Source organism: Rattus norvegicus, chromosome 17, assembly GCF_021556685.1.
Source record: "Rattus norvegicus strain SHRSP/BbbUtx chromosome 17, alternate assembly SHRSP_T2T, whole genome shotgun sequence".
Taxonomy (NCBI): domain Eukaryota; kingdom Metazoa; phylum Chordata; class Mammalia; order Rodentia; family Muridae; genus Rattus; species Rattus norvegicus.
Window position 1 is genome coordinate 24,664,633 of NC_141550.1, and position 25,715 is coordinate 24,690,347.

Here is a 25,715-nt window from a genome sequence, read left to right on the forward strand (position 1 = left end):
GAAAATCTTGATGAAAAATTATGAAGGTTTTACAGGTAATATAACCCCAACAGTGTTGCCCGGCTTGTAATCATTCTCTATCCTGATTTACCGAGACTGTGCATGGGAAAACATGCTTGCACAGGATAAACATAGCTCTGATATCTGGGTCCTACCTACATTGTTCCCCCGTGTGTCAGTGATTCTTAGTGTGGTGGCCCTTTGATTCATTTCCTCATGGTGTAGTGACACTTATGTTCATTACAACTTCATAAGTGTAATTTTGCTACTGTTAGGAATCCTAATTTAAATATCTGTGTTTTCTGATGGGTTTAGTGACCCCTATGAAAGGGTCCTTTGAACTCTGCCACCCACAGGTCGAGAACTCCTGTTTTAAGTAGTGTGAATGCCATCGGAATTGCTCATTGCTGTTGGAACATACACTTAAATGTTTTTGCCTCCATTCCATTAAATGCATTCTTCTCTTCCTTCTGACTTTTGGTATGGGCAACACGTCCATCTTGGTGCTTCCTGTCCTTCTGCCTTACCTTCAACAGATCTCATCCTCCCAGGTAGATAGGAAAAGCTAGGGCAATATAAAATGGGGAATTTTTTTTTTCTTTTAGAAAAGTCATAGCAGGAGCTGGGCAGTGGGATGTGGAAGGTTGAAGGAGGAACCTCACCACTAGCTGGGATCCGGTCTAGGCTACATATTCAAATCCAGTCTGGTGCTTCATATTGGGACCGTATTTCAGAAACAAAGTAGAAAATAACAAGAAAATAAAACTTTCATAAACCTCATCACGAAAACAACTGAAGTCTACAAGATAGTCGGTTAAGTCTGAGAAATAGAGTCAGAAACTCTCAACCAACCATTGGACTGAAAACAGGGTCTCCAATGGAGGAATTAGAAAAAGAACTGAAGGAGCTGAAGGGGTTTTCAAGCCCATAGGAAGAACAGAAATATCAACCATCTAGACCCCCTAGAGCTCCCTTAGACTAAACCACCATTCAACAAGTATACGTGGAGGGACCCATGGCTCCAGCCACATATGTAGCAGAAGATGGCCTTATCGGGCATCAGTGAGAGGAGAGGCCCTTGGCCCTGTGAAGGCTCAATGTCCTAATGCCGGGGAATGCCAGGACAGGGAGATGGGAGGGAGTGGGTGGGTACCTCTATGAGGTATGACACTGTCATAGAGGCAGGGGAAAGGGGGAAGAATATGGGGATTACCGAAGGGGAATCACAAAAGGGGATAACATTTGAAATGTAAGTAAAGAAAATATCTAATTAAAAAAAAGAAAAAAAGAGAGGAAATGATTCATTGGTAAATCTGTCTCTTGGTGAAATGGCTTCTGGTAAATCAGCCTGCTACTAATGCCTCTCATATAGAAGAAATTAAAGCAATAGACTAAGGTTTGTCCTTTCAAGCCATGAATAGAAGATCCAGGACATGTGAGTTTGGCTGGTGGCTGTCAGGAAGGTGTGCCTATCAGCATGAAGACTGTCATAGACTGTCTGAGATAGGCCAGTCTCTGACTTGAGCTGTTTTGGGGTCACTTGGCGTGAGGAGCTTCCACAAGTACTTTTACAGAAGCATTTGTCTCTGATAGCATCAATACCAAGGGACAATGTTAGTTCCTAGTTCGCTCTGTTTCCCAATATTTTTTTTCCATAAAGACTCTTCCTAAAAACATTCAATAACCATATCACTAAACAGTTGAAGGGCGAAACAACGCAAGCATCTTCATTTTCAACTAAGAACTAAGTATGGTTATTTGTGCATTAAAACAAAACCAAACAGTATGCTGAGGTCACTTTACCCTGTATTCTAGTGTCACATAGCTACTCGAGGTCATATGTGACAGACCAAATAAAAGATCTTTGATCTGAGTAGCAAGGTATTTGACTCTTCTCTCTTCTGTGCTGAACCAGAAGTGCTTAGAATAAAAAAAATCATTGGATTAGAAATTTCATAAATAAACGAACATGTTTATTTATAGGGTGGAGATAAATCTTTTCCTTAAACATGAAATATAATTGCCAAGTTACATGTTCCAATGGGGGGGGGGTGTTATGTTTGTAAAACACCTCCCAGCATTTGATGAAGGGCTCAACGCTCATCACAGCTCTCTTGTGCATTCAGTCACCTTAGCAATGTCAAAGGAGCTGGATGAAAGTTTGACTTTTTGGCCTTATGCACGTTAAAAAAACACAGCATAATGTGTTTACAATGGGGGTAAATGCACAAAATGTGAAAATAAACAAGTGCAAACAACCAAGTAAATGATTACTAACCCACGGGGGCACAACATTCACCAACTCTCCCCCTGACAGCTCTCTACTCTAACTTGGTATTTCTAAGTCTCCATTCAACTCTCTGAGCCCTCTGCTCTGCCTCCCTGCCCAAGTGATGTTTTCCCACTAATGATCTGTTAAGTGGGTTAATATGAGCCATCTCACATGCTAAACACTTCAGATGGATTCCTGGTGATGCTGATGTTGGTCACATTTGCCAGGGAACTGTGCTTCATGGTGGCAGACAGTGTGTCCGTCTTGGGGGTGGCTCTGACACTTGACAGTCTTCTTGGTCATTGACATTGGTCATGACACCAGCACTGTGATCAGCAATGTGCTTTCCTGGTGGCGACATTTAAGACAGTGAGTTTAATGGGAGAAAATGCTGCCACTGTTTTGGTTGCCTTTCCACAGTGCGTTTCCCTGGAACAGATCTTAAATCAGGTCTATCTGCATAATGGGAGGCCTCAGTGTCCTCAGAGGAATAGCAGTCAGTGTGGGCTCACACGACAAAGCTGATCCTTCCAGACTGACCCTTAGAAAGGACAGAACCCCAAGCCTAACCAAGACAAGACCAGGTCTCGAAATACTCTCAGAATTCCCAAGTACAGAATTTCCTTTTAAAAATCACATTCCCCTTGGGTTGGTTTATGACAACAACATGGTTAGTTCTCACCCTGCACGACACTATTCTTGGTAGTAAGCTCCTAAGTATGACAACAGAGGCATAGATAATGAGATCCAAAGAAAGCAAATTGTACTCCATGAAACTTACAGATTTGTACTTAGAGTATGACGTACAATACAGACACAGAGTATAGGAGAATAGCAAAAGGCTTTTATCTAATATCCCGACTGAACAAGAAAAACCTGCAATACCATAATGAAAAGGTAACATTATTTAAAGACTGGAAGAGACCTTGGTTAAGGAATATATCAAAAGTGCATGTAATCATGAGCTGATGCTTAGCATTACTAGTTAATGGGAAAATGAAATCAAAATCACCATGAATAATGACATCACACACCGAAGGACTGTTACCATCAAGACCATTGAGACAAACATTGAAAAGGATCTGAAGAAGTTAGAACTCTTGGGCACTGTTGGAAAGAATACAAACCAATGTGCTTTTATATAAAACAGTGAGGGTGGAAGGTCCTTAAATAACTAAATCCACAATTTTCACGTAACCTATTTCTGCATACATATCCCAGAGAATTAAACCTGGATAGCAAAGAAATGCATGAGAAAGTTCGGTGCTACGATATGCACTATTTCTCTCCATCATACAGTATGTGCAACCTCAACCAGGCTCTGTCTGGCCTACATTCAGGCTGATGTGATTTCTGGGCTCTCCATTCCTGTATCGTCCCCAAGCCTGGAATCCTAACCTTGCCTCAGCTTAGCTCACTGTGCATCTCTCAACACTTTGTCCTCCCAGAATGGGGCATGTAAGCACATGTGTTAACCGAGCCAGAAACTGAGGAATGTAAGGAGAGGGCAATTGTCCCTGTACAGTGTGAGATGGCACAGACGTTGAAAATGTTCACCCCAATGTCTAGATCCCTGTGATGGCTCCCTCTGGAAACAGGATCAGAAGAACATATTGACTGTGTATCCAGCTGTGTAGACCTTTGGATTTTCTGAATTTGTTTCTTTTTCTGAAATTCTGTTTCCCTCTTTATTTCTTTTTTATCCTTCCTGAGTACTTTTTTCCCTCGTTTCCTTCTATTTGTGACTCCAAATCAGACTCAGATGAATTCCATTGAATATTAAACATGGTGGTGAGTAATCGGTGGTTTCCAGAAACCTATCGTCATACATACCAATACCTAGCTGTTCTCTGCCTCCTGTAACGTGTGTGACAGTCCCACTGCAGACCACGTGCATTTCAACATGTAGTAACAATACGAATGGAGTTTAGCCAACCGACTATATTGTGTTTACTCAGAACCTTCCCTAATGTAATGGCACCAGGAAGTACTCACACCAGACATGCACTGACCACTCTGTGTGTAAAATGACACTTTTTTATGTAAAACCTGTACTTATGTACATTTGCATTTAAAACAGTTAAAAGTTGCAGATTTCATCTTTTCTCAATGCCCTTAAAATGGTCCAGTACCTGTTCACACTTGTCCTTTTTAGCTTAGAAAGAAATGGCACATATTAGGTTTCTGGAAAAGACCCACATTCCAATATGAACAAACATAGGCATCTTCTGCTGTGAATTGCTGTGTATGTAGGGCAGAGGGCAGAGGACTTGGCAAAATGCTTGGTTTCATTGACCGTCATCAGCACCTGTGGCAGAGTATGTGACCTATTTCTGCAAACCACAATGCCTAAGGCATCGCAGACAGGTGGACTGCAGTTCCCTTTTTAATTACATTTTGAAGGAATAACTTAACGGAAAAAAAAACCAATCAGGCATTCTGAAAAGTCCTGTTGTTAAAGGAAATCCAGGTTTGCAGTGATCACCAGCAATGCTGTAATTTTCCTTAATAGATGTCAGAGAATATTAGCTACCTCTTAAACACCTCAAATCTGCAAATACTATAAAAATTATATCTGCCTCTCTCAGATTCACTAGCTGGCATTTGTATGGTTGCTTTTGCTCTCCCCATCTCCTGCTCAGTGGGAGACAGTGTCTTTCACTGACATCATTTCACTTGACACATACACACATTGAAAATGGAGCATGCAAAATATTCTTTTATTTTGCTAATCAAGGTCCCCGATACACTATTTTAGGACAAAAGTAGAACTTTTTTTCCTTTTTGAAATTCACCAACTTTCTGAGGGAAGTATGAAAAAAAAAACCCAAAACCAAACCAAAACAAAACCAACATCAAAGAATAAAATTCCCTCATATCTAAAATATTAAAATCATGTTTGGATATGTGTTGTATTACAAGACTAATTATATAATAAAACTACATAACCAGGAATTTTTATTTATTTTTGTCGACATATACAGTCACGAAGTATCTTTCCCTTATTTGTGTAAACTGGCTTTATAGATCTGTAAAATATGCAGAAAACTAATAAAGGTTTGTAAATTGACTCATTAACAACACACCACGGAGCTTTACATTGGAAAATGCCACCCAAAATGGCAAGAAAAAATTAAATATGACTAAAATGCAATTAATCTTTGCACAGCTTTCCATATTCCAATGTGCCATTTTGTTCTCTGTCAAAACATTTGTTAACTGTCCTGCAGATCCAAGCTTTGATGTTTACATAATTATTCTTTCACACGGAATAAAAAAGAAATAAAAAGAAGACAGACATTTTCTGGGCAAACAGCACAGAAGCCAGCAGAAACAGGACTGTGAGTCCTAATTAATTCAAAGTTAATTGCATTGTTGATAATCCTTAAATCTTCATATAGAAACTGTTTACAACACCGAGTTGACAGTAATTTAACTGCGCTAAATCACCATGGCAACAGAAAGATGTACCTTACAGTGAACAAACAGAAGAGAATGGTCAAGAGTAGTTAGTCCTTGCTTAATAAGCCAACGAGCAAGGCATCCAAATGGCTGCGCCAGAATCTCCAAGCAGAGCACAACAGTGAAAGCATCCACGATGGCGTCAGGCTGGCGGGGATGCAGGTACGGGATACAGGACGAGCATCTGTGCAAACACAAATGCTGCATACGCAAAATCGTGCATTTGATTCCCAACAGATGTAGACATATAGTTGCATTATATATCAGGCTATATAACCAGTCTTGTGATGAATTCAAAGTCATTGAAAAATGAAACACACTCATAGATATTATTCAGAAATGCATTTTTGTTTAAAAAAAAAAACAAGTCACTGGTACTATTTTAGAACGAATCCAGTTAGTTGAATGAAGCTGTTAGTTGTATGCGTTTAAGACAGGGTTTCACTATGTGACCTGGCTGGCCTGGAAATTGTGTTGTAAAGCAGGCTGACTTTGAACTCACAAGAAATCTACCTGCTTCTGCCTCCTGAGTATTGGAATTAACAAGTATGTACTACAACACCTGGAAATACATGATAAAACTTGAATCAACAGGAAAGAATAAAAGAAACTTTGGACTTAGCTCTTCTTTTAAACTATTTTTGCTTTGTTTTCTCAGAATAAGTTTAACTTTTTAAAAATGTAGACTATTAACATACAATGTAAGGATTAAATTAAGTCTTAGATAGTACAATACAGTGAAATTGACTACCATTATAATGAACAGTCAATAAATTCTATTATGGATTGTCTGAATTAATTAGAAGAAAATCTCATTATTCTGGCCAGAGAAGTAAAATGCTTCCAGTTTTCTAACTGGTATATTCCAAAGATAATTTTTGTACTATGGCTAAGTATATTTTTCTTGAGGATTTCATACATGAGTATTGTATTCTCATCACCCCCTAATTTCTCTTAAGCATCCCCTCAAATTATAGCCTCTTCATTAATTATAACTATTACATACACATTTGTACATGGTTTTACACACACACACACACACACACACACACACACACACACATAGATACACTGCTGACTCCATTTAGAGTTACTCAAATGTACGTATGTTAAGGGTTGATCAATTGGGGTTGGAGAAGCGCCATGGTTCTTATCCCTGAAGAAGACCAATCCTGTCTCTCCTAGCAGCTGTTAATTGCCTGCAAGTCTTCCTTTAGGAGTAAATCCTTGTGAGCTATCTCCTACCCAGACTGATATATTAACTAGTTGTCATTGAGTTGATCTTGTTTAGGTAATCATACTGAGATATCATGGCTGTGGCTTCCCTGAGTAGAAGACACTATCTTGTAGCAGACTCCTTGTTCCTCTAGCTCTTAAAATCTTTATGCCACCCTCTTTCATAGTGTTACCTGAGCCTTAGGCATGGGGTTGTAGATATACCCATTGTATACCGTACAGTCTGAGGCTCATTTTTTTTTTTTTGTAGCAGATGGAGACTATCTACCATCTCAGAAATTCACAAGTGGTTCAAATGCAGAGGACAGCTGGCTAAATATCTTGAGAGTCCAGTCCACACCACAGTTACTTTTGAAACTTCTCCTGGTTAGCATATTAATACTGATCTATGAAGGACCTTGGTCTAGCCTAGAGGATCCCAACACACAGCTATTGAAACTAAGTCGGGGTATGTAAGGAAGGATAAACAGGCTCTTCTTTCTTTAAGAGTTTCACTTGTCCTCTGTGTTTCAGCAGATAAATTAAAATAAATACAAGTGGATTTGGAACAGCATACATATGGGTACTTAATGGAAAATGTTCCTAAACACTGACTTAATTAATGTCCAAAATACTCCTAGAGATGTTACTTAAGAGCATCTTACAGGACATGAGGAAGGTGAGGACAGAGTGGAGAGGGAGGACCTATTTTCTAAATCAACTTATGGAGGAAGATTGATTCCAAATTTAATTTTCTTCAGGAAAATTCATAATATTTACCTAAGTTGGATGTTCAATCGAAATCAGTGGCCAAATATCCCTCAATGTTCTGCCATCTGTTGGCTATCACAAACTAGCCAGTAGGAAATAATAGAACAACACCCAGGTTGCATTTGTTGGATTAGAATATGTAGCTGAGAAAACATTTAAGTTATTTCTGGAAACTTAATCATCAAATAATTTCTGAAGAAAAAGAATGAGATAGGTGAGCCGAATAAATAGATGTTGCCAAGAAAAAAAATTTCAACTTGTTCAATACTTTGGAAAAGAATGTTTGGAAAAATGAACTGAGCTAAGAAATCCTCTTTTCTTAGGGTATGCAGTGACTCTTGGGTACTGGATGCATTTCAGAGAATCCACAGTGAAGAAAGCAAGTTCTTCCTCCCACACGATTTGGAACTTTCCAATCAGGAGCTGAGTCACATCGTGAAAAGGTCTGCGCAGTGGAGAGGGATCCATGGTGAGAGAAGGAAGGTGAGTTGGAGTGAAGCTGGCCTGATTCTGCTAAAGAACTCTTCCCCACACTACCCCACCGCCCAACCCTACCTCTTCACCTCCCCACTCTCCCGGCGCATCAGTAAGCTGTGCCTTCCCTCGTGCTGTAATGGAAGTGGTTCAGTATCTTGCTCGGTACCACATTATGGATTTTGGGATTTGATGTTATACATGTTTCAGTTTATTAGTCAAAACGAATTCTTAGTGTAGATGTTATTTTCTCACACACACACACGCATGCATGCATGCACGCACGCACGCGCGCGCGCGTGCTGAGAAACAAGCTTCAATGTAGCAATAGGCAGAAAGAAGGAAGGAAATAAATTTCTTCCTGTAGTCTTTTGTTGCCTTTCTTTGTGAGTCCTTAGAGTGTTTTTCTTCCTTAGGTTTCCCCTACAGGCTTTAAATAAATACATTTTAATCTTTTTGGTAGTACTGGACATTTTCTTCCACAGCTTTATCTCTATCAGTGTCATCAGAGTCTGTATATCTATTTTTCCTGCTTGTTTTTCACTGCGTACACCACTTTGATCAACTGCTTTCAAAGTATTGCCCGCCCTGTTAAAGGTCGTCACATATAGATATGTGACCACATTTCCCTTTTGAGTCCCAAAATACATAGGCCAGTAGCTTGTCTTGACATTTTCAGATGGATAGCCCAAAGATAAACTACTGTGATTCAACCCAAATTGGTCCCAGACTTGTTTTTACTTAGAATATGCCCTCCACCTGGGTCAGGACACTGATGGAATTAGACTCCCGTGGTCGTGGGTCATAGCATGCTCATCTATTCTGGAGTGCAAGGGACCTGAATGCAGAGATTTTTTCAAATCGGCCCTCATCTTGTTGACTTTTATTTGAGCAAATCCCGTTGAATTTACTGAGATTTTCTTCTCAAATCTATTTTCCTTTACAACATAGATGCAGGCCCTTGGTGCCCCCTGAGACAGAGCTGCAGAACAGCAATGTCTACTTGTAATTTCACCCTGCTGATGCCCCATTTTCACACCGTGGATTCCTTCTCTGCTCTGGTTATCACGACTTTTCTAACATGTAAATGCAACCAACCCTGCCTTTCTTCCCATTGACTGTTTCTCGCCCACGTTTTGAGTCACATCTCCTGCGTCTTCACCCCTCTCTCCTCTTTTCCAATCAGCATCCATCTTTTAAACAATGCAAATCATTCATAAGTACAAACAATTTATAAACACTTATTTTCTAGGTCACAGATGCTCCCTTTTATGGGTGATTCATTACCTTATGTGCATGGTGTGACAAGCGTCATGCTCCAAGTCTTCATCCAAGGGCCTTCTCTATAGATTTAATCCAGACAGGACTGTTTTCTTTTGGTTAGAACTTCTTGTCCTACCTGACTGTCCAGCGTTTCTGACAACTTGAGAATGCTCATAAGTTCCTCTTTCTTTGATACTAACCTCTCCTTGTAGATTTAGAGTGATCTCTTCAACTTTATATCATTTGTGTTTTTTAAGTAGATAGTTACTAAATGAATGTTAATATATTCATTAACTTTTGGCATGTTCGTTACTTATTGTGATAAAATATCACAACCAAAGGCAACTCAAATGTTTATTTTGGCTTAGGATTCCAGAAGGCTTAATGTCCGTGATGGTAGGAGCAGTAATTTGATGATTACATTTCAACCACACACAGAAGGTTGAGAGAGAAGTGGAAATGAGAGTGAATGTATCCCTCCAAAGCTCATGCTTAGAGGCACATTTCCTCCAGCAAGGCTCTACCTCCTATAGGTTCCATAACGACCCACAAACAGCACCCAAACTGGAGACCCAGTGTTCAAATGCATGATCCTATGGGGGCATTTTTCATTCACTTCACTATGGATGAACATGCTTAGGTCGCCCATGGAATGGACATACACAATGAACCTTATCCTGCTACCTACTTAACAGAGATTTAAATGTTAGCTCGGGAAACTATAGGCTGTTTTCCTTCACTCAGGTGTCTGTGTCTTTACCTCTGCTTTATAATTAACCTAACAGGGGAACTGTTAGGTTTTCTCAGATCACTGAGAAACAAACCAGATTCAAGTCTACTGTGTGTTCATGCTACGTTCTCCGTGACTTACAAAACCTGTGTAAAGGTTCAAAACAGTTGAAATTAATTATTCAAGAGCACTTCCTCTCTGTGATAATTTCCCAGTGCCTAGGGTATCTATAAAGAGCATTTTTTATTTCATTATTAAGTTTCACAACATGTAAGTTTAGAAACTTGGAAGCTATCCAAAGTTGAGTACCAGGATGATCTGATATGAACAGCAGGATTTTTTTTTTAAAGACAGAGGAAAACATAACTATTGTGATAGTTCTTGGCTCTGGTTAGCAAATGGGTGATAGGACTAATACTTTAATGCTAGAAAGGAATATTGAAAGTTACAAAATTATTAATGTTTATGCTGTACCTTACAAGATTAGCTGATTCATGTTGGAGGCAAAGGAGAACTTGGGAGACTTTAAACTTTGAGGGGCAGTAACATTTTGTATTCACATTCAAATGTAGCAGAGAAAAACCAAGTAGATTAAATGTAATTAAAGTAAACAATTTAATCAAAATGATAGTGGAATAGGTTTTGATTTGGATGCAGTTGGGCCATATGTCTATATAAATATCTGTTATCTTCTTTACAACACATACTGACTCAGTCTCCATCCGGGTAAGAAATATGAATATGTATTATAAACACCTTGAAATCACACAGAATACCTGTTACTCTATAGTGAGAGCATTATGTTTATTAAGAATACACCGACACTCTCAAGAGATGCCTCATAAAGTCTCTTGCTCCTAAGGCTGACAGCTTGGGTTTGTTCCCTGTTACCCATGCTGTAAAAGTAGAGAACCAACTCCCACAAGTTGTTCTCTGACATACACATGCATGCTATGGAACACATATGTACATACATGCATATATATACCCATATTTGCAGGCATGAATAAACTGTCATTTTTTTAATTAAAAAAAGTAGTCCTGAAGAGATGTATTGTGGTGTTCTTCCTGGGAATCCAAGTTTGATTCTTTGCATTCACATCTGTTGGCTCAACCGCCTTTAACTCGTAGCTCTGGGAGAGATCTGACACTTCTGCTGCTGAAGTCACCTTCATTCATATTACATAACCACACATACGCATAACTGAAAATAGCAAAAAAATCCATATTTAAACATTTAAAGTGAATTCATAGACTTATCTTTGACTTGTTTGTTAGGTCTCTTGGGTCCTGAATATTTGCATTTTGAAGCCTTATAATTCCCTTTCCATGTGATCCTTCTTATGTTGTCTCATGTTTGCTTGGTCAGTCTCTTTCAGAAAGGAAGCAAGCTGTGCTTTTGAACAGCTGACATGCTAATCTCAAGGTACAATGCCAGTTTAACTGAGAACAATTATTTATAATCTAAAATTCCAAATTAAGATTGGAAGGTGGATTTTGATATAAAAATATTTCAAATGTGTAAACTAGAATTCTTTTTGACATTATCCATCCATCCATCCATCCATCCATCCATTCACTCACTCACTCATTGTGTGCTTCCATATCCATATCACAGCTTCCCATGTACAGGTCAGAGTACCACTTATAGGAGTTGATTCTCTCAGTCCACCATGTAGGCCCTGTGGGGATCAAATTCAGAGCTTCAGGCTTGGTGGCAAGTGCCTTTACCCACAAATGCATCTCCTTGTTGCCTAGAATTCTTGCGCTCTCATATTTAACTGCAAATTTTGTCATAATGCTATTAAGAATACGAGTCACCTTTTTATGTGCTGGAAAAAATTGCACCATATATGGATACTTTATAATATGCTTAATTTCCTTTTATTAAATTGATAAGTGCAAAAGCACAAAGTGTGACACTATGATGGGAAGTTAACACTTGAATTTTACAATTTTTACATTTTCATTCATATATTTTTTTCATCTGTGCAGTGACAGCCAAGATGATAATTTCAAAGTATTGTAGCCATCATTTCTTATAAGGAAAGGTCACTTTCAGTAGTCAGAAAAGACATCATTCTATTAAACTAATTTGCCTACATGCAAATTTTGTCATTTTTACCTCATTAACTATTTATCATGGAGTAAAAAGTATATATATTCATGAAGGGGCAGCTTGCAGCCTGATGGAGCTGGAACTAATATTTTGCAACTCTAATGACTTTTTTGCATCCTTAATTAGATAGCATAAGGTTGATATGATTAGGTCAGGATGTAGTGTTTTTCATTAAAATACATTTTAGAAGCTGTATTCATAATCTGCCCTTGCAATTAAATAATGAGCCTATGAATTTAATATTATCGACCCAATTATTATCCCATGCAAACGTATACCTTTAATAAATTTGTGCCGTAGGACCTTCATTAGCAGCAGAAAGAATGATATTTCTAGGTCTGTAGATTGAATAGCTATGGTTAAAGTTATGTAATGATCTTAAATGTATCAGGAAGGAAAGCTCCAATACCTAGACTTTCAATTCCAAATGTGACTCACTATTTGCTGAGGACACATTTACATTGAAATTATTTTCTTAAAGAAACTACCTCTTTAACATGGGGTTTAACTGGAGCTCCTTAGCAAAAGAAGCAAGGTGTTAGGTGGAAAGGAAGGTGAGAGGCAGCCTGTACATTATGGGACAATAATGTGCAAAGTACAGAGATCTCCTCAAGACCTATTGGAAAGCATACAATCTTAAACGTCCATTTCTCAGTGTCCGTATTAGTCACACATGGCCACAGGCAGTTGATGAAGGTGATTATTTTGGTTGTTGAATGTTAGTGTCATTGTTTGAAGATGATTGTGTGGAAGTCCAAAAGGTCTTCTAAGAAGGGATCTTACCTTCTACTCAGATGAATATATATAGGGAAACACATATGTAGAAAAAAAAACCCATTCACTCACTCATTCAGTAGTCGTTACTAACCTACTTTTATGCACTGGAGCAATAAAAACAATTGATTAACATCTTCAGTTCATTCTTCAAGAAAGTTACTAAGAAGGTTATTTACAAATAATGTTTTAATGAAATGAAGTAAGAAATAAACCACCTGCCTGTTGAGTAATGAAGTGTATAGAAAAGCGAATCCACAGGGTTTACAAATAAACTGCACACACATGTAAGCAGACTTAGGGCACTTGTATAGAGGCAGAGCTCATCTCTAGCTGGAATTTGAAGTCAAGATGAGCAGAACGCTTGGGTCTGTGATGCTCCACTTGGCAATGTTAAAGACAAGATGGCAGTCATGGTAGGGGAATTGGATGAGTTCCAGGAGTGGGGATGCTAAGGCTTTTCTGTATAAGAGAAGGGAACAAATAAAATGGTGGAATAGTAACAGGAAGGCAAATTTGAACACTGGAAGTGTTTTTCTTCCACAGCTACAACAATGGATAGAAGGGTGTGAAATACCGGACTGAGGACATAAAATTGCCTAATTGCGGGGACTGTATTTTTCCTACAGGCTGCCCAAGTCATTGAGAGTGTTAATGCAAAGACATAACTCATGTATTCAGGGCTGAGGGCTATCTTCTTCTGACTTCTATAAATTGCTTAACTTAAGGATGTATTATTTTTACATTACTGAAATAAATTGGTTTAACATTCAGTGTTCTGCACTAGAATATCTAAATTACTTATGGTGTTTTCTAAATACCCAATTGACCAGATCCTAAAATTATAGTTTGAGTTGTTTTACATGTCACTGAGTGGCCTTTATGGAGACCTGAAGCATGTGGATGGATCTTTGAGTATTTCAGTAGCTTGACGGAGGCTTGAAAAATGAATGAGGAGAAGTAAAAACTCAAAAATGAAGGCAGGAAATTTGAATCAGGGAGATGGTGGAAATGGAAACCTAGCTTCAGACTGAATTCAGAAGAGTAGCTGGCAGAATGATGCCTACAAATACAGAAGGTTGACTTTTTAATATAAACTTTTTATTGGCACATATTCATCGTATGGACGATGGTTTCACAAAGACTGTTTGTACAGTATCCCACATATTTTGGCCACATCCATCTCTGACTCTGTTTTTTACCTTCAACACTTGTAATTCAAGACACACACACACACACACACACACACACACACACACACACACACACACACAACATATACCTAGGATCATAAAATAGGAAAAGCATGTAATGTGTGTCTTTCTTGGAATATTTAACTTTAATATGATGATCCCCAGTTGTCTTCATTTTCAGTGACATAATTTTGTTCTTCCTGTGACTGAAAACCCCATGTGTATGTTTGTGCATGAGTTCATATGTATCACATTTTCTTCATTTATTTTCCTGGTGGTGGACATCTAATCTTATCCCATAACTTACCTATTGTCAGCAAAATTACAGATTCAAGTTTCTTCTATAGTAAGATTGAGAACCCTGTGGTATATACACAGGAGTGGTATAGCTGTCTCATACAGTAATTTCATACAATAGTTCCATTCAAATTTCTATAGTAACAACGAGAACGGCAAGGGAGATGGTTGGTAGTTAATATCACTCCCTGCTTTTCCAAAAGACCTCGGTTCGGTTCTTATAAGTCATGATAACTACCTGTGGCTTCAGATTTAAGGACATGAATGTTCTCTTCTGAAATCTGAGGTCATCTCCACTCACATGAGCACATAACTCCTTATTTCTAAACCCATAATTAAAAAAATTAAGATATATAGTAAAAATAACTAACAAACAAATAAATAATAATAAAACACCTGCTCCTTCCTGGTTAATGCATAACTAGGTTGTTGGGTCTATACAAAGAAGGTTTCCGGAATCTACCTCTTTTAGAATTAAACGTCATAAAAGCTAAGATGGAGATGACCAAACAGCACATGGATGGTTTAGAATCATAGATGTAACCCTAGATGTTATAATGCTGGCCCTCTAATGGGGGGTTCCAATGGGACTCTTTAGGATTTCCATGTGAGTGCATCCTTCAGTTTGTCAAAAGACTATGAATCCACCAGTCCCAAAAGGCTGTGGATTATCCTAATACAGAACATGTATTGAGGACAGCTTAAGAATATTCCTCCATGATCTCAGCCACAATCTGCTGGGGAATTGAGTATACATTCTGAATCCTATATATCTCCTGAGTTGTTCCTTCTTCCCAATTTTATATCACCAGCATTATGGCTACCAAGTATTTTATGTAAATATAGACTGTGATTAGAATAAAAAATTAAGTTTTTCTGCAATAAAGAGGTTGACAGTAACCCAACTAAGTGGGAAAAAAATCTAAGTTTTAGCACCATTTTTGAAAATCCGCAGGAGAATTGTTTTTAAGAAGGTATGTAGCAACAGCAATTTCACATGTATATTTTCAAAGTCAGAGCAAAGAAACAGCAAAGGGGAATATGCTGTCTCGGTTGGGTGGTCTTGGATAATTGAAACACCTTTCTTTTATCTCTAAAAGTCCAGGATGTTTGTTTATAAGCTAACCAATACATTGTTAAGCTTTTGAAAGGCTATTTAGCCATAGAGAGATTGATCTCTTCTATAAAATGGAAATGATGAATAGCAATCAAAGAAAGGAATAAGGAGAACTTTCTGAAGACACCTCAAATGTTTGGGTTTTACAATCGACAAAGATCTGTTGCGTTCCGCTAAGTACTTTCTCCCTTAATTCTAAAATGATTTCTATTTGAAGTGAAGTCCAATCCATATGTTTTTGATTCATTAACACTTAGTTTGTTAGCATCCCTTTACTGGAGTCGTGTATACCAGTCTTTTCATCTTTTTTTATAAGCTTATGTTCCTCAGACACAGGAAATCAAGTTTTTCTAAGAGTAAACAAACTTGAACTCAGAGAGACACAGAGTTGGGGGGGAGGGAGGCTCTGTATATAGACAGCACCTATTAGCTTTGAACTACTTCTCTGATTCACTATGCAAATTTTTCCTTAGAGTGCCTTAGAATGAGATATATTGCTAATTAGCTGAAACATAAGATTCAGCTTTATATTTTATTATTTACTGATTTTTCTCCGACATCAATTCTTCACGATCAAACAGCCAACTACTAGCATATTAATTAATAAGTCATTAATAATGGTTATTTAATTGTCATCTCTTTATTTATTCTCATTAATAATACAGGAGCTACGTATCTTTTAATTATGTAGTGGGAAATGAAATTTGCTATAGAGTTCCAAGATATATCCCTGTCTTTTATTTTCATTGAGAGACAGTGTTCTTTAACAGGAAAGGTCAAAACCACATTTTCATGTCCTACTAACACTAGAGAAACACAGGCCCCTCACATGTCTTGAAAGCATGTAAATTTTACAGGCTGAAAATGAGATTTTATCCATTTTTGCTCTCCTATGACCTTAGTTCACAGTAACTTATCTCATTCCCCCGGTTAGGTACTCTGAGCAATTTTTTAATCAGTGACAAAACTTTGATAATTCAGTACTGGAAAACATCATCAGAGTAGCCATACCTGCTAAGAGAAATTGTTTTAACTGATGTGTTCTCTTTGACAGTTAGGTCAAGGGCTGAAGGAAAGTGAACAATGTATCTTTATGACCACTGTTCAAGAACTGTAGAAGCACTTTGTAGGTCATGCATATGTTGATTAATTTAATTATTAAAGCAAATATATGTGTCTCACTTTACAAGTAAAACTTACTTTACAGATATGACCTGAGACACATAGACATTCATGTTTTTCTTTCAACTTTGCATTCGTTTATTCCCCGTGTGCTTACTGACCACCTTTTAGTAAACTAAGCGATTTTGTTCTATATGAAGGCAACTCAGAAAACCTCATGTTCTAACGGGCATATCAATTAGACAATGAAGTCACAACACTTCCGTTAACAACATAAACAAAGACTGTGTTAACTCTTCTTAAGGGGTCAGTATAACATGATTAGGAACAATATTTAAGACCTACACAGTCTCAGGAAAAGAAAATGGTACCAAAAGGAAGGCATTTGAAGCAAAGAAATGAAATACAGTATTTTTTAACTAATTAATTAATTTATTTTTACACTCCAGATTTTATTCCCCTCCAGGTCCACTCCCCCTCCCCCGAGGGTTCCACGTCCCATACCTCCTCCCCATCCTCCCAGCCCCCCACCCTCCCACCGTGTCTACCAGGATGTCCCTACCAAAACCACTCCAACAGACCTCTAAACTTCCCGGGGCCTCCAGTCTCTTGAGAGTTAGGTGCATCTTCTCTGTCTGAACCCAGACCCAGCAGTCCTCTGCTGTATATGTATGTGTTGAAGGCCTCATCTCAGCTGGTGTATGCTGTCTGGTTGGTGATCCAGTGTCTAGGAGCTCTCAGGGCTCCAGGTTAATTGAGACTGCTGGTCCTCCTACAAGGTTGCCCTCCTCCTTAGCTTCCTCCTGCTTTTCCTGAATTGAACCAGAGGGGCCAACAGCTTCTGTTTCTTGGTTGGGCACACATATGTCACTCTTGCAGCTGCTTGTTGGGTCTTTTGGAAAGCAGTCATGGTAGGTCCCTTTTTGTGAACACCCCTTAGCTTCAGTAATGGTGTAAGGTTCTGAGGCTTCCCCTTGAGCAGGAACTCACTTTGGGCCTGTCGCTGGACCTTCTTTTCCTCAGGCTCTTCTCCATTGCCATCCCTGCATTTCTTTCAGACAGGAAAAATTAAAATCTAGGTGAAACACAGTATTTCTAAAAACAGAAAATATTTATAATGGTCCAAACTTACCTACTTAATCACTATAGGCCTAAGTCTGGATAGGGAGGTTAGAAATTCCTATGAGCAAAGTGTATGCACCTAGCTGGACCACATGCCATAGTTATTGGTCTGCCATAGGGGTCAGTACAATTGGTTACCTGCAGGGTTAGTATAATTTGCTACTAGTCAAAGATCTTTGGTCAGTCTTAACTCCATGTTTTAATAGTCAAAACCACTCCCTTGTCTATCATTCATATCCTAAATAACTCCCTTTGTGACACCATTTTCCTATTCAATGGCTTGGTCTTGTAATTAACTGGAGAAATAAATGGTTTTGACTTCCCATATATTTTTCTGTAACTTTGCTTGTGAAATATTTAGTGTTCCTGTTTCATATCTTATAATGGTGAGCACAGAACTTCAGACCGTGATATAGCAGTTCTGACATCGACCATTTCTTTGAAATAATTATAAAAATAAGATAGACAAAGGGTAACTTGTAGGAATAAGTGAAGTTAAGTAATAAGTGAAGGAATGAATGATAAACCAGCATTTGACATTAGAGTGACTAAATCAGTGAATAGCTATCCAGATTTAACTTAATTTCTAAAATATGCAAAAACAAAATCCTCTAGGCTCATCCATCTTTGACCTTCAAAATAGCATAAGTGAGCAAAGTTGAGAAAATTAAGGTTTTAGCTGCTATCTGTCGGATCACCACAAGTGTGCACATGTTTTCAGGACCAGTCGCAGTTCCACAGGAATGCAGAGAGGCCTTGAAATATGTCCATGGTTATTCCTTCTCACCTCCTTGTGAGCCTCTTGTTTTCTGTGTCCTTTCTCAAACAAGTTCCCAATACAAGAGGTGAGACTGTACAAACACGTCCCATGACACACTGCAAAATGAAGAAGGGACATGGGAGATGGTAAGATAACAATTGGAAATTATTCATAGAATCTGGAAAAGGTTGAAGATGAGTAAATTGCTGGCATAGGCTAAAATGAGTCATTAAGTATCAAATAATTAGTGGAAAATGTCAACAATTAGCTTGTTTACATTCATTGTTAGGCTGCATAATTATACCAATTCAGTGACCCAACATAGAATTTTAAGACATGGTAAATTCAATTTTCTATGCTGATTTTTTACATATAACCTTTAATCTATAACATTTCTACAGTATTTTCAAATTACCAAAAGCATCTAAAAGATCACAATTTACTGCTATCTTGAAATATTAGGCTCACAATTGTTTTGTTAATGTTGAATGTTTACTTTTAAGGGATTTTAAAACCTAAATGTATTGAGTAGGTAGGTTAGTAGAGAGGTAGAAAACTCAGGCAGATCTCTGAATTCCTTATTTTGGCCTTCAAGCTTGAAGATATTGGAATGGTGTCAGAGAGTTCTGGAGAAAACATAACTCCAGACTCAGCACAATAACTACATGAAAAATTCAAAAATTTAAAAGTTTAAAAATTGAGGAAGGCTATTGTTCCAAAAGACAACTCATTGACAAAAGAAAAATAAGTTTGAAATATGGAACCCCTTTCCTGAAGGCTCAAAATTAAAACTCCAGACTGGTTAGCCACCAACTTGTCAGTGAGACTTACAAAAAGCACCTACATATGCTATGAAATTTTTTGATTTTTTAAAACTGGTTTTTTACAGAAGAGGAAACATTATTGTTGTAGTACACCAATAATAAACCCATTCTAATGAATTGAAGAGTAAATAAGAACTGGGAATTATTGAGATGAATAAAATCAGCTCTCACATCTTGAGCATCCATGCTCTGTCTAATAGAATGTAAGGCAGGAAATCACTGGAAATAGTTTTGGAATGATTATTTTCGGAATGATCTTATTATTTGATCTGGTAATTTCACGTCAATGATTCTACCCAAGGAAAAATACAAAGGTGCAAATGAGCCATGAACACCCAAAAGGGAGGTATATATTTAGTCTCATTACACAATCATCCATAGTTTTGTTGTATGGTCATATCTTCATTTGATATCCTTCCTTGTTTTCTTCATCTGCTTTTCTAACAGCCCTGTCTTTTATGATAACTCTGTTGCTTTCATAATTTGGAGAGAAAAGACCTTGGAAATCTGTCTTTGAAAGGAAGAAATCCCAGGCAGGACATTGGATCCTACATGGCTACTCTCACATTCTATTCTGGAGCCTCCACTTAGGAGAAGAAAATGAGTCAGACATGACTAGATCTTCAAAATACTGTTCTCACAGGTACACATTTGAGTTATGATCATCTGCTACAGACTGGCTTGTCATCTGTCTTCAGCAAGGATGGCAGGAAATCACACAAAGTTCCTGTGCTGTAAGAATGTTAGCCAATATGTCTGTAGCAGGTCTTATCTATGCTGATGGTTATCCGTGCTGATGGTTAGCATATGAGGTTTGATGACACGCACATCTTGCTTAAGTTGGTAATAGAACCCAGTAAGACTGTATCAGGGCGAGATGTGCTTGGTTGTTCTCTTTGCCCTTGTTTTCTTCCTTCCCTTTGCCCCCAGCCAATGCAGCTTGGTTCCCATTGTCTACTACCAATAGTACCAGTTGTGGTTTACGCCACAATGAGGTCTTGAAGCACAACTGAGATCTTGTGACTGTCCCTGTTGTATACTTGGCAGGCACAATCACCACGTTGGGCTCCCAAGGGCAAATAAGTCCATCACTACTTCCTGCCTGCCTGCTAGTCCCTTAGACCATCCTCAGGCAAGCTGTTACGAAAGCTCTAACTTTTGTACTATAGCCTGACGTCACCAGGTCATACTCATGACTCACCTGTCCCATGGGTTTAAATACCTGCTCATGGTTGGTTTTTTTGATCTGGAAGAATATGTTTGATGAGGGTTGTAGATACATCCTGATTTAGAAAATAAATTCTCATTTATCAAAAGGAATGGCCTTCCCACATTTGATTTATTCTTTCCCCTGCTATTTCTTCCCAAAATCTTCTAATTGTCTCATTTACACACAAAACTTAGAAACTATTAGTTACAATTTTGTTATTTGTCATAATGACAAAGAAGCCATGTTGATAAGTTGTTGTTCAACCATAAATAGCAGTATTCAAAACTGATAAACATGTTCAATATTTACGGGATGATTTTAGGTATTGCCAAACCCAACATATAATTCAAGAGGATTTAAGCATTGAGTATTGTTGATCCAGTTATAGATTTCAATTTGTGCGCAGTGTTACGCAGGATAAAAACAATTGATCAGGAATGGAGATGGTGTGGCTGGAGAATGGACAGTTCAGTGGGTAAAGTGTCTGCTGCACAAACACGAGTGCCTGAAGTCCCCAGTACCTGCATGAGAGCTGCACAAGGCCAGCAACTGTAACTCTGGGGTTGGGAAGGGGTAGAGCACAGGCATCCCATGAGCTCGTTGGTCAGCTTAGCTAATTGGTGAGCTTTCGGTTTAACAAGTGACCTTGTCTAGGATCTAGAAAGATGGCTCAATAGTTAAGAGCACAACCTTTTCCAGAAGCCGAAGCTCAGCAGCTAGCACCTAGTTTGGTGGGATCTGGCACCCTCCTCTGGTCACCTGGACTCATGTGTCCTATATACCCATAGGCACATACATAACAATAAAATAAATATTTAGAATAGGTACACTTTTTCAAACAAGTAAGAAACAAATAAAATAGAGAAGGGTCTAAGGAAGAAACTAGAGTTTGACCTTGAGCCAACATTTGTACACATTGCCCCAACTTCCCAAAAAATAGCAAGAATGGAGAAGCTGATGTCTACCATGTATATTCTGAGTTTGAATTCTAATATTTTTAACATCATGTATTGCCAAAAAAAATATAAATTTTGAATTAAAATTTCTGGTTACCCTGGGACACATTAAGAGCCCATGAGTTCTAATATCTGTATTCTACTTATAATATTTATATTTTCATTTCTTAAACTCTACCATATGCCTGCCTGTTTTAAGAACAAGCGGAACATCTCTTAAAACAGGAATTCCTTAGACTACCGCTAAGAAGCTCATAATCAGATGCTCAAAAAACAGACATTAGGTAATCAAAGTTATTTTCTAAAATATATATTCTTTCTTTAAAATGAATAAAATAAACTTTAGTAGTTTTATCAAGATATAATATTTCTCGCTACAAAACTATTTAAATCACCCAGTTCAATAAATTTTTTCATCATGTTTACAGAGTTCAGCAAACATCACCATAATCTCATTTTAGGACATTTTCATCACCCCAAGTATTACAAAGAAATAGAAAGTTTCGTGGAAAGTCATAGAACATGAGCTTGCTGAGAAAGCGTTTTTAAAATCCAGTTTAAGGATCAATGTTTCAGGTATTAGAGAGGCTCAGGACAGACTTGGCCTCGGTCTAAAGAGTTTAGCAATGTAAACCACTCCTCATTACCCAAAGATAATTACAATACACACCCTGTCCCCAACCACCATAGTGTCATCTGCCCCCTGTACCTAAGACTTATTTACTGCAATGTAGATTTTATTATGCTATCCTAGCAGGCTTTATGAATGGCAAGACAGCAAATTTCCTTCTGGTAAGTTATCTTTCTGCTGCGTTGTTTCGTCTTTCATAGATTCAGATACCAGGAACTAATAGAAAGTGTAGTTTTTATTTACAATAACAACATATTGTTGCAGTGTTTGGGGTTTATTGTAGTATCATTGTCATTCTAGAAGGAAGATGTTATTTTCTTCAACCTTTCCACACATCAACTGTTCCTCCTGAGTTTACGCATTCCTGAAGGAGCAGTACACCTTAACTAAACTCTCACATAGCTCACCACAGCCTAACTGTCACAATATTAGCCATGTGTGACTGCCCACCATATCATTTACAGCAGTACTCAGCACACACCACACTTGTGCTTTCTGTCCTTCTCAGCTCCGGGAGGATGAGTTCATCAGGTATATGGCTGATTGGTAGACGATATTCATATCCATGCCATGTTTACTTGGTAGGTTAAATTCATAGAAAAGACAACCACCTACTCTGAGCAAATAGTATTAAAGAAATATTTCTATTACTGTATTATGACTTCATCTTTGTATCTTTTTATTCTTTTCTTTTTTGTCTTTGAGATAGGGTTTCTTTATGTATCCCTGGCTCTCTGGAACTTGCTCTGTAGACAAGAGTAGCCTCTAACCCAGACCTACCTGCCTCTACCCCCAAGTGCTGGGATCAAGGCATGTACCTCCAGATCTAACTAAATTTATGGCTTTATAAAGTCAGCATGGTGACTTTGATAGTGCTAATAATTCACCATCCTCCTCACCTGCCTCTCTCTTTATAGCCCCGCCTTTCTTTCCTTTCTGCCTTCTTTTCTTTACTCCAAGTAACTCTTGCTTACTTCTGGAGAGAAATTAAACATATAATTCATAATTCTCATGTTTCAGGACTTTATAGGACTTTATATACTCCACTGATGATGTGAGTCAAGTCTATGCATGCTTTGAAATGATTGTCTCTTCCCAATATTTCCTCATACTCAGCTTCCAGAATAATTGCTACTACCGAAAATTTTAAACTTTCATTTATATTTATTAATTATGTGTGTGCATACATGTGCATGTGCATATGTGTACACTTATGCATGCAGTTATTTATAGGTAGAGGTTCACATGCATGACTCAGTTCTTCTTTAATGTATGTAGGTCCTAGGTCTTGAATTACAATCTCCCCTTTAGAGGCAAACATTGAGACATCCTTCCTGTCCCCACTCCTATATTTTTGAGAGAAATACACTAAATTTAGTAGCATGGTGGTGAGAGTTGAGTCACTGGCTTGAAGCACTTTTTGAGAGCTAACTGTGTTGTAGCTGAGCATGATGGGATACATCTGTAGTTTCAGCCCTTGGAAGCTATTACCCCCGATTGATGAGTTGAAGGCAAACCTTGATTGCATAGTGAATATCAGGCTAGCCTATGCTACTTGGATCTTGCCTCCAAAACAACAAAAGATTGTGTATTTTAACATCTAGAGTTAGGTAGTGTTGACATTTCAGAAAGTGCAATCGTGGTAGAATTGTCTGTCTAACTTTGTTTCCTCTCAGACTGATTCACGAATGACGTTTTAGATCAATGGATTTACGGTCAGCAGACTGCAAATAGAGGAGCTTGTTTTTGTTTATAGACACATCCAAAGAGGTAGAAATATTGTTCCAGTAGGGTTCCTTTTGCTGTGATGAAACATCATAACTAACTTGGGGAGGAAAGTTTATTTAGTTTATACTTCCACATCACTGTTCAGCATTGAAGGAAACTGGGACAGGAACTCAGACAAGGAAGGAACTTGGAGGCAGGAACTGACGCAGAAGCCATGGCACTGTTTACTGGCTCGTTCTCAGCCTGCTTTCTTATAGAACCCAGAACAACTAATCCAGGGCTGGTGCCTCCTAAAATGAACTGGGCCCTTCGAAAGGAGACAGTAGTTAAGAAAATGCGCTAAAGTCCTGGAATCCAATCCTTTGCAAGTATTTTTTTCAACTGAAGTTCCCTCCTCTCAGATGACTGTAGCTTGTGTCAAGCTGAAATAAAACTAGCCAGCACAAATATATGTTTCAGATGTTTAAAATATGCATGTGGTATACATACATACATACATACATACATACATACATACATGAGGCAAATAGTCAATACACAAAAATAAAATTATAAGAAAAGCTCATCAAAATTTCTTTATATAATTTGGCTGTTTCTGATGGAAGATGTCCCCCTCTAAGTAAATGTGCATTGCTTCCCAATGGATTATGACATTCAAAAAGTTATGCAGTAGTGGGAAATAACTTTAACACACATGTAGAGTACCGGTGTAGAATCAGCTTATGGTGTGGGAATCGTCTATCTGCACTGAGGTGAGACCACAGAAGACACCAGTGTTGAAGATTATGGGAGTGAATATTCTCTGTAGGAGTTTTTGCTCTCTTTTTAGCTCATGGGAGAAGTTCTTGCTCTGTCTCTCTTTTTAGCTTAATTAAAAATGGCCACCCTTCCATCATCTGATGCCTTTCATAGACTATGGAAGTGTAAGCCAATGTATATATTTGCACATAAAAAAGTGACGTAGCGGTGTATGTCATCAGAGTCACACCTTGAAGTCTCCAACACATTGCCACATTGTACTGTTTCATTTTGTCCCCTCAACACCTCTGACTTAAACCTTATGGTAAGGGGTCATGCATTTCACAGTTAGAAAATTGGTCTTTGGAAAGCCATTCACCCTTCTCTATAAATATCTCAACTCTTAGACAGTTTTTCAGTCCTGACTGCCATATATATCATAATGCCTAAGAAAGAAGTGAAAATCTTCCAAATTACATATTTATGTCGAGTGGGACAGCTTGCATCAGAAACAGCAGAATTGCAGGGAGAGCTGTTCTTGTAATTTTATGTTTATGAGAATTTGACTCATATATGTATATGTACCACATGCATCCATCCCTGTTCTTTACTTTTATAGATATTAGGGAATAATATGTAAATAGTTTCCATTGCCCATTGTCTTCAACATGAAATCTAAAGAAATGGGAGGCGATACTGATGACCTATTGCCTAGAAAGGGGTCTCAATGGGGAGCAGTGCTTTATGTGTGGCCTTAAGAACTACAGTTTTGATCTTCAGTACCCAGATAACATGATGGACATGGCTTCATGGGCCTGTAACCCACCACTGTGGATGGTGGAGGCAGGAGGGGTTTCCCAGCCACCACCCTCACTCCAGTGAGAGACTCTGTCTCACAGAACAATAAAGCAGGACACCTAAAATTCTCTGATAGTCT

The 25,715-nt window shown here is 38.2% G+C and overlaps 1 protein-coding gene across 1 annotated transcript in view; it reads left to right on the plus strand.

The window, feature by feature from the left end:
* Positions 1 to 25,715, plus strand: part of Ofcc1 (orofacial cleft 1 candidate 1) — a 311,719-nt gene that overhangs the window by 235,992 nt on the left and 50,012 nt on the right. The window contains 1 exon segment of the mRNA XM_087591945.1: positions 8,044 to 8,203. Coding sequence (XP_087448071.1) covers positions 8,044 to 8,203 — 160 coding nt within the window.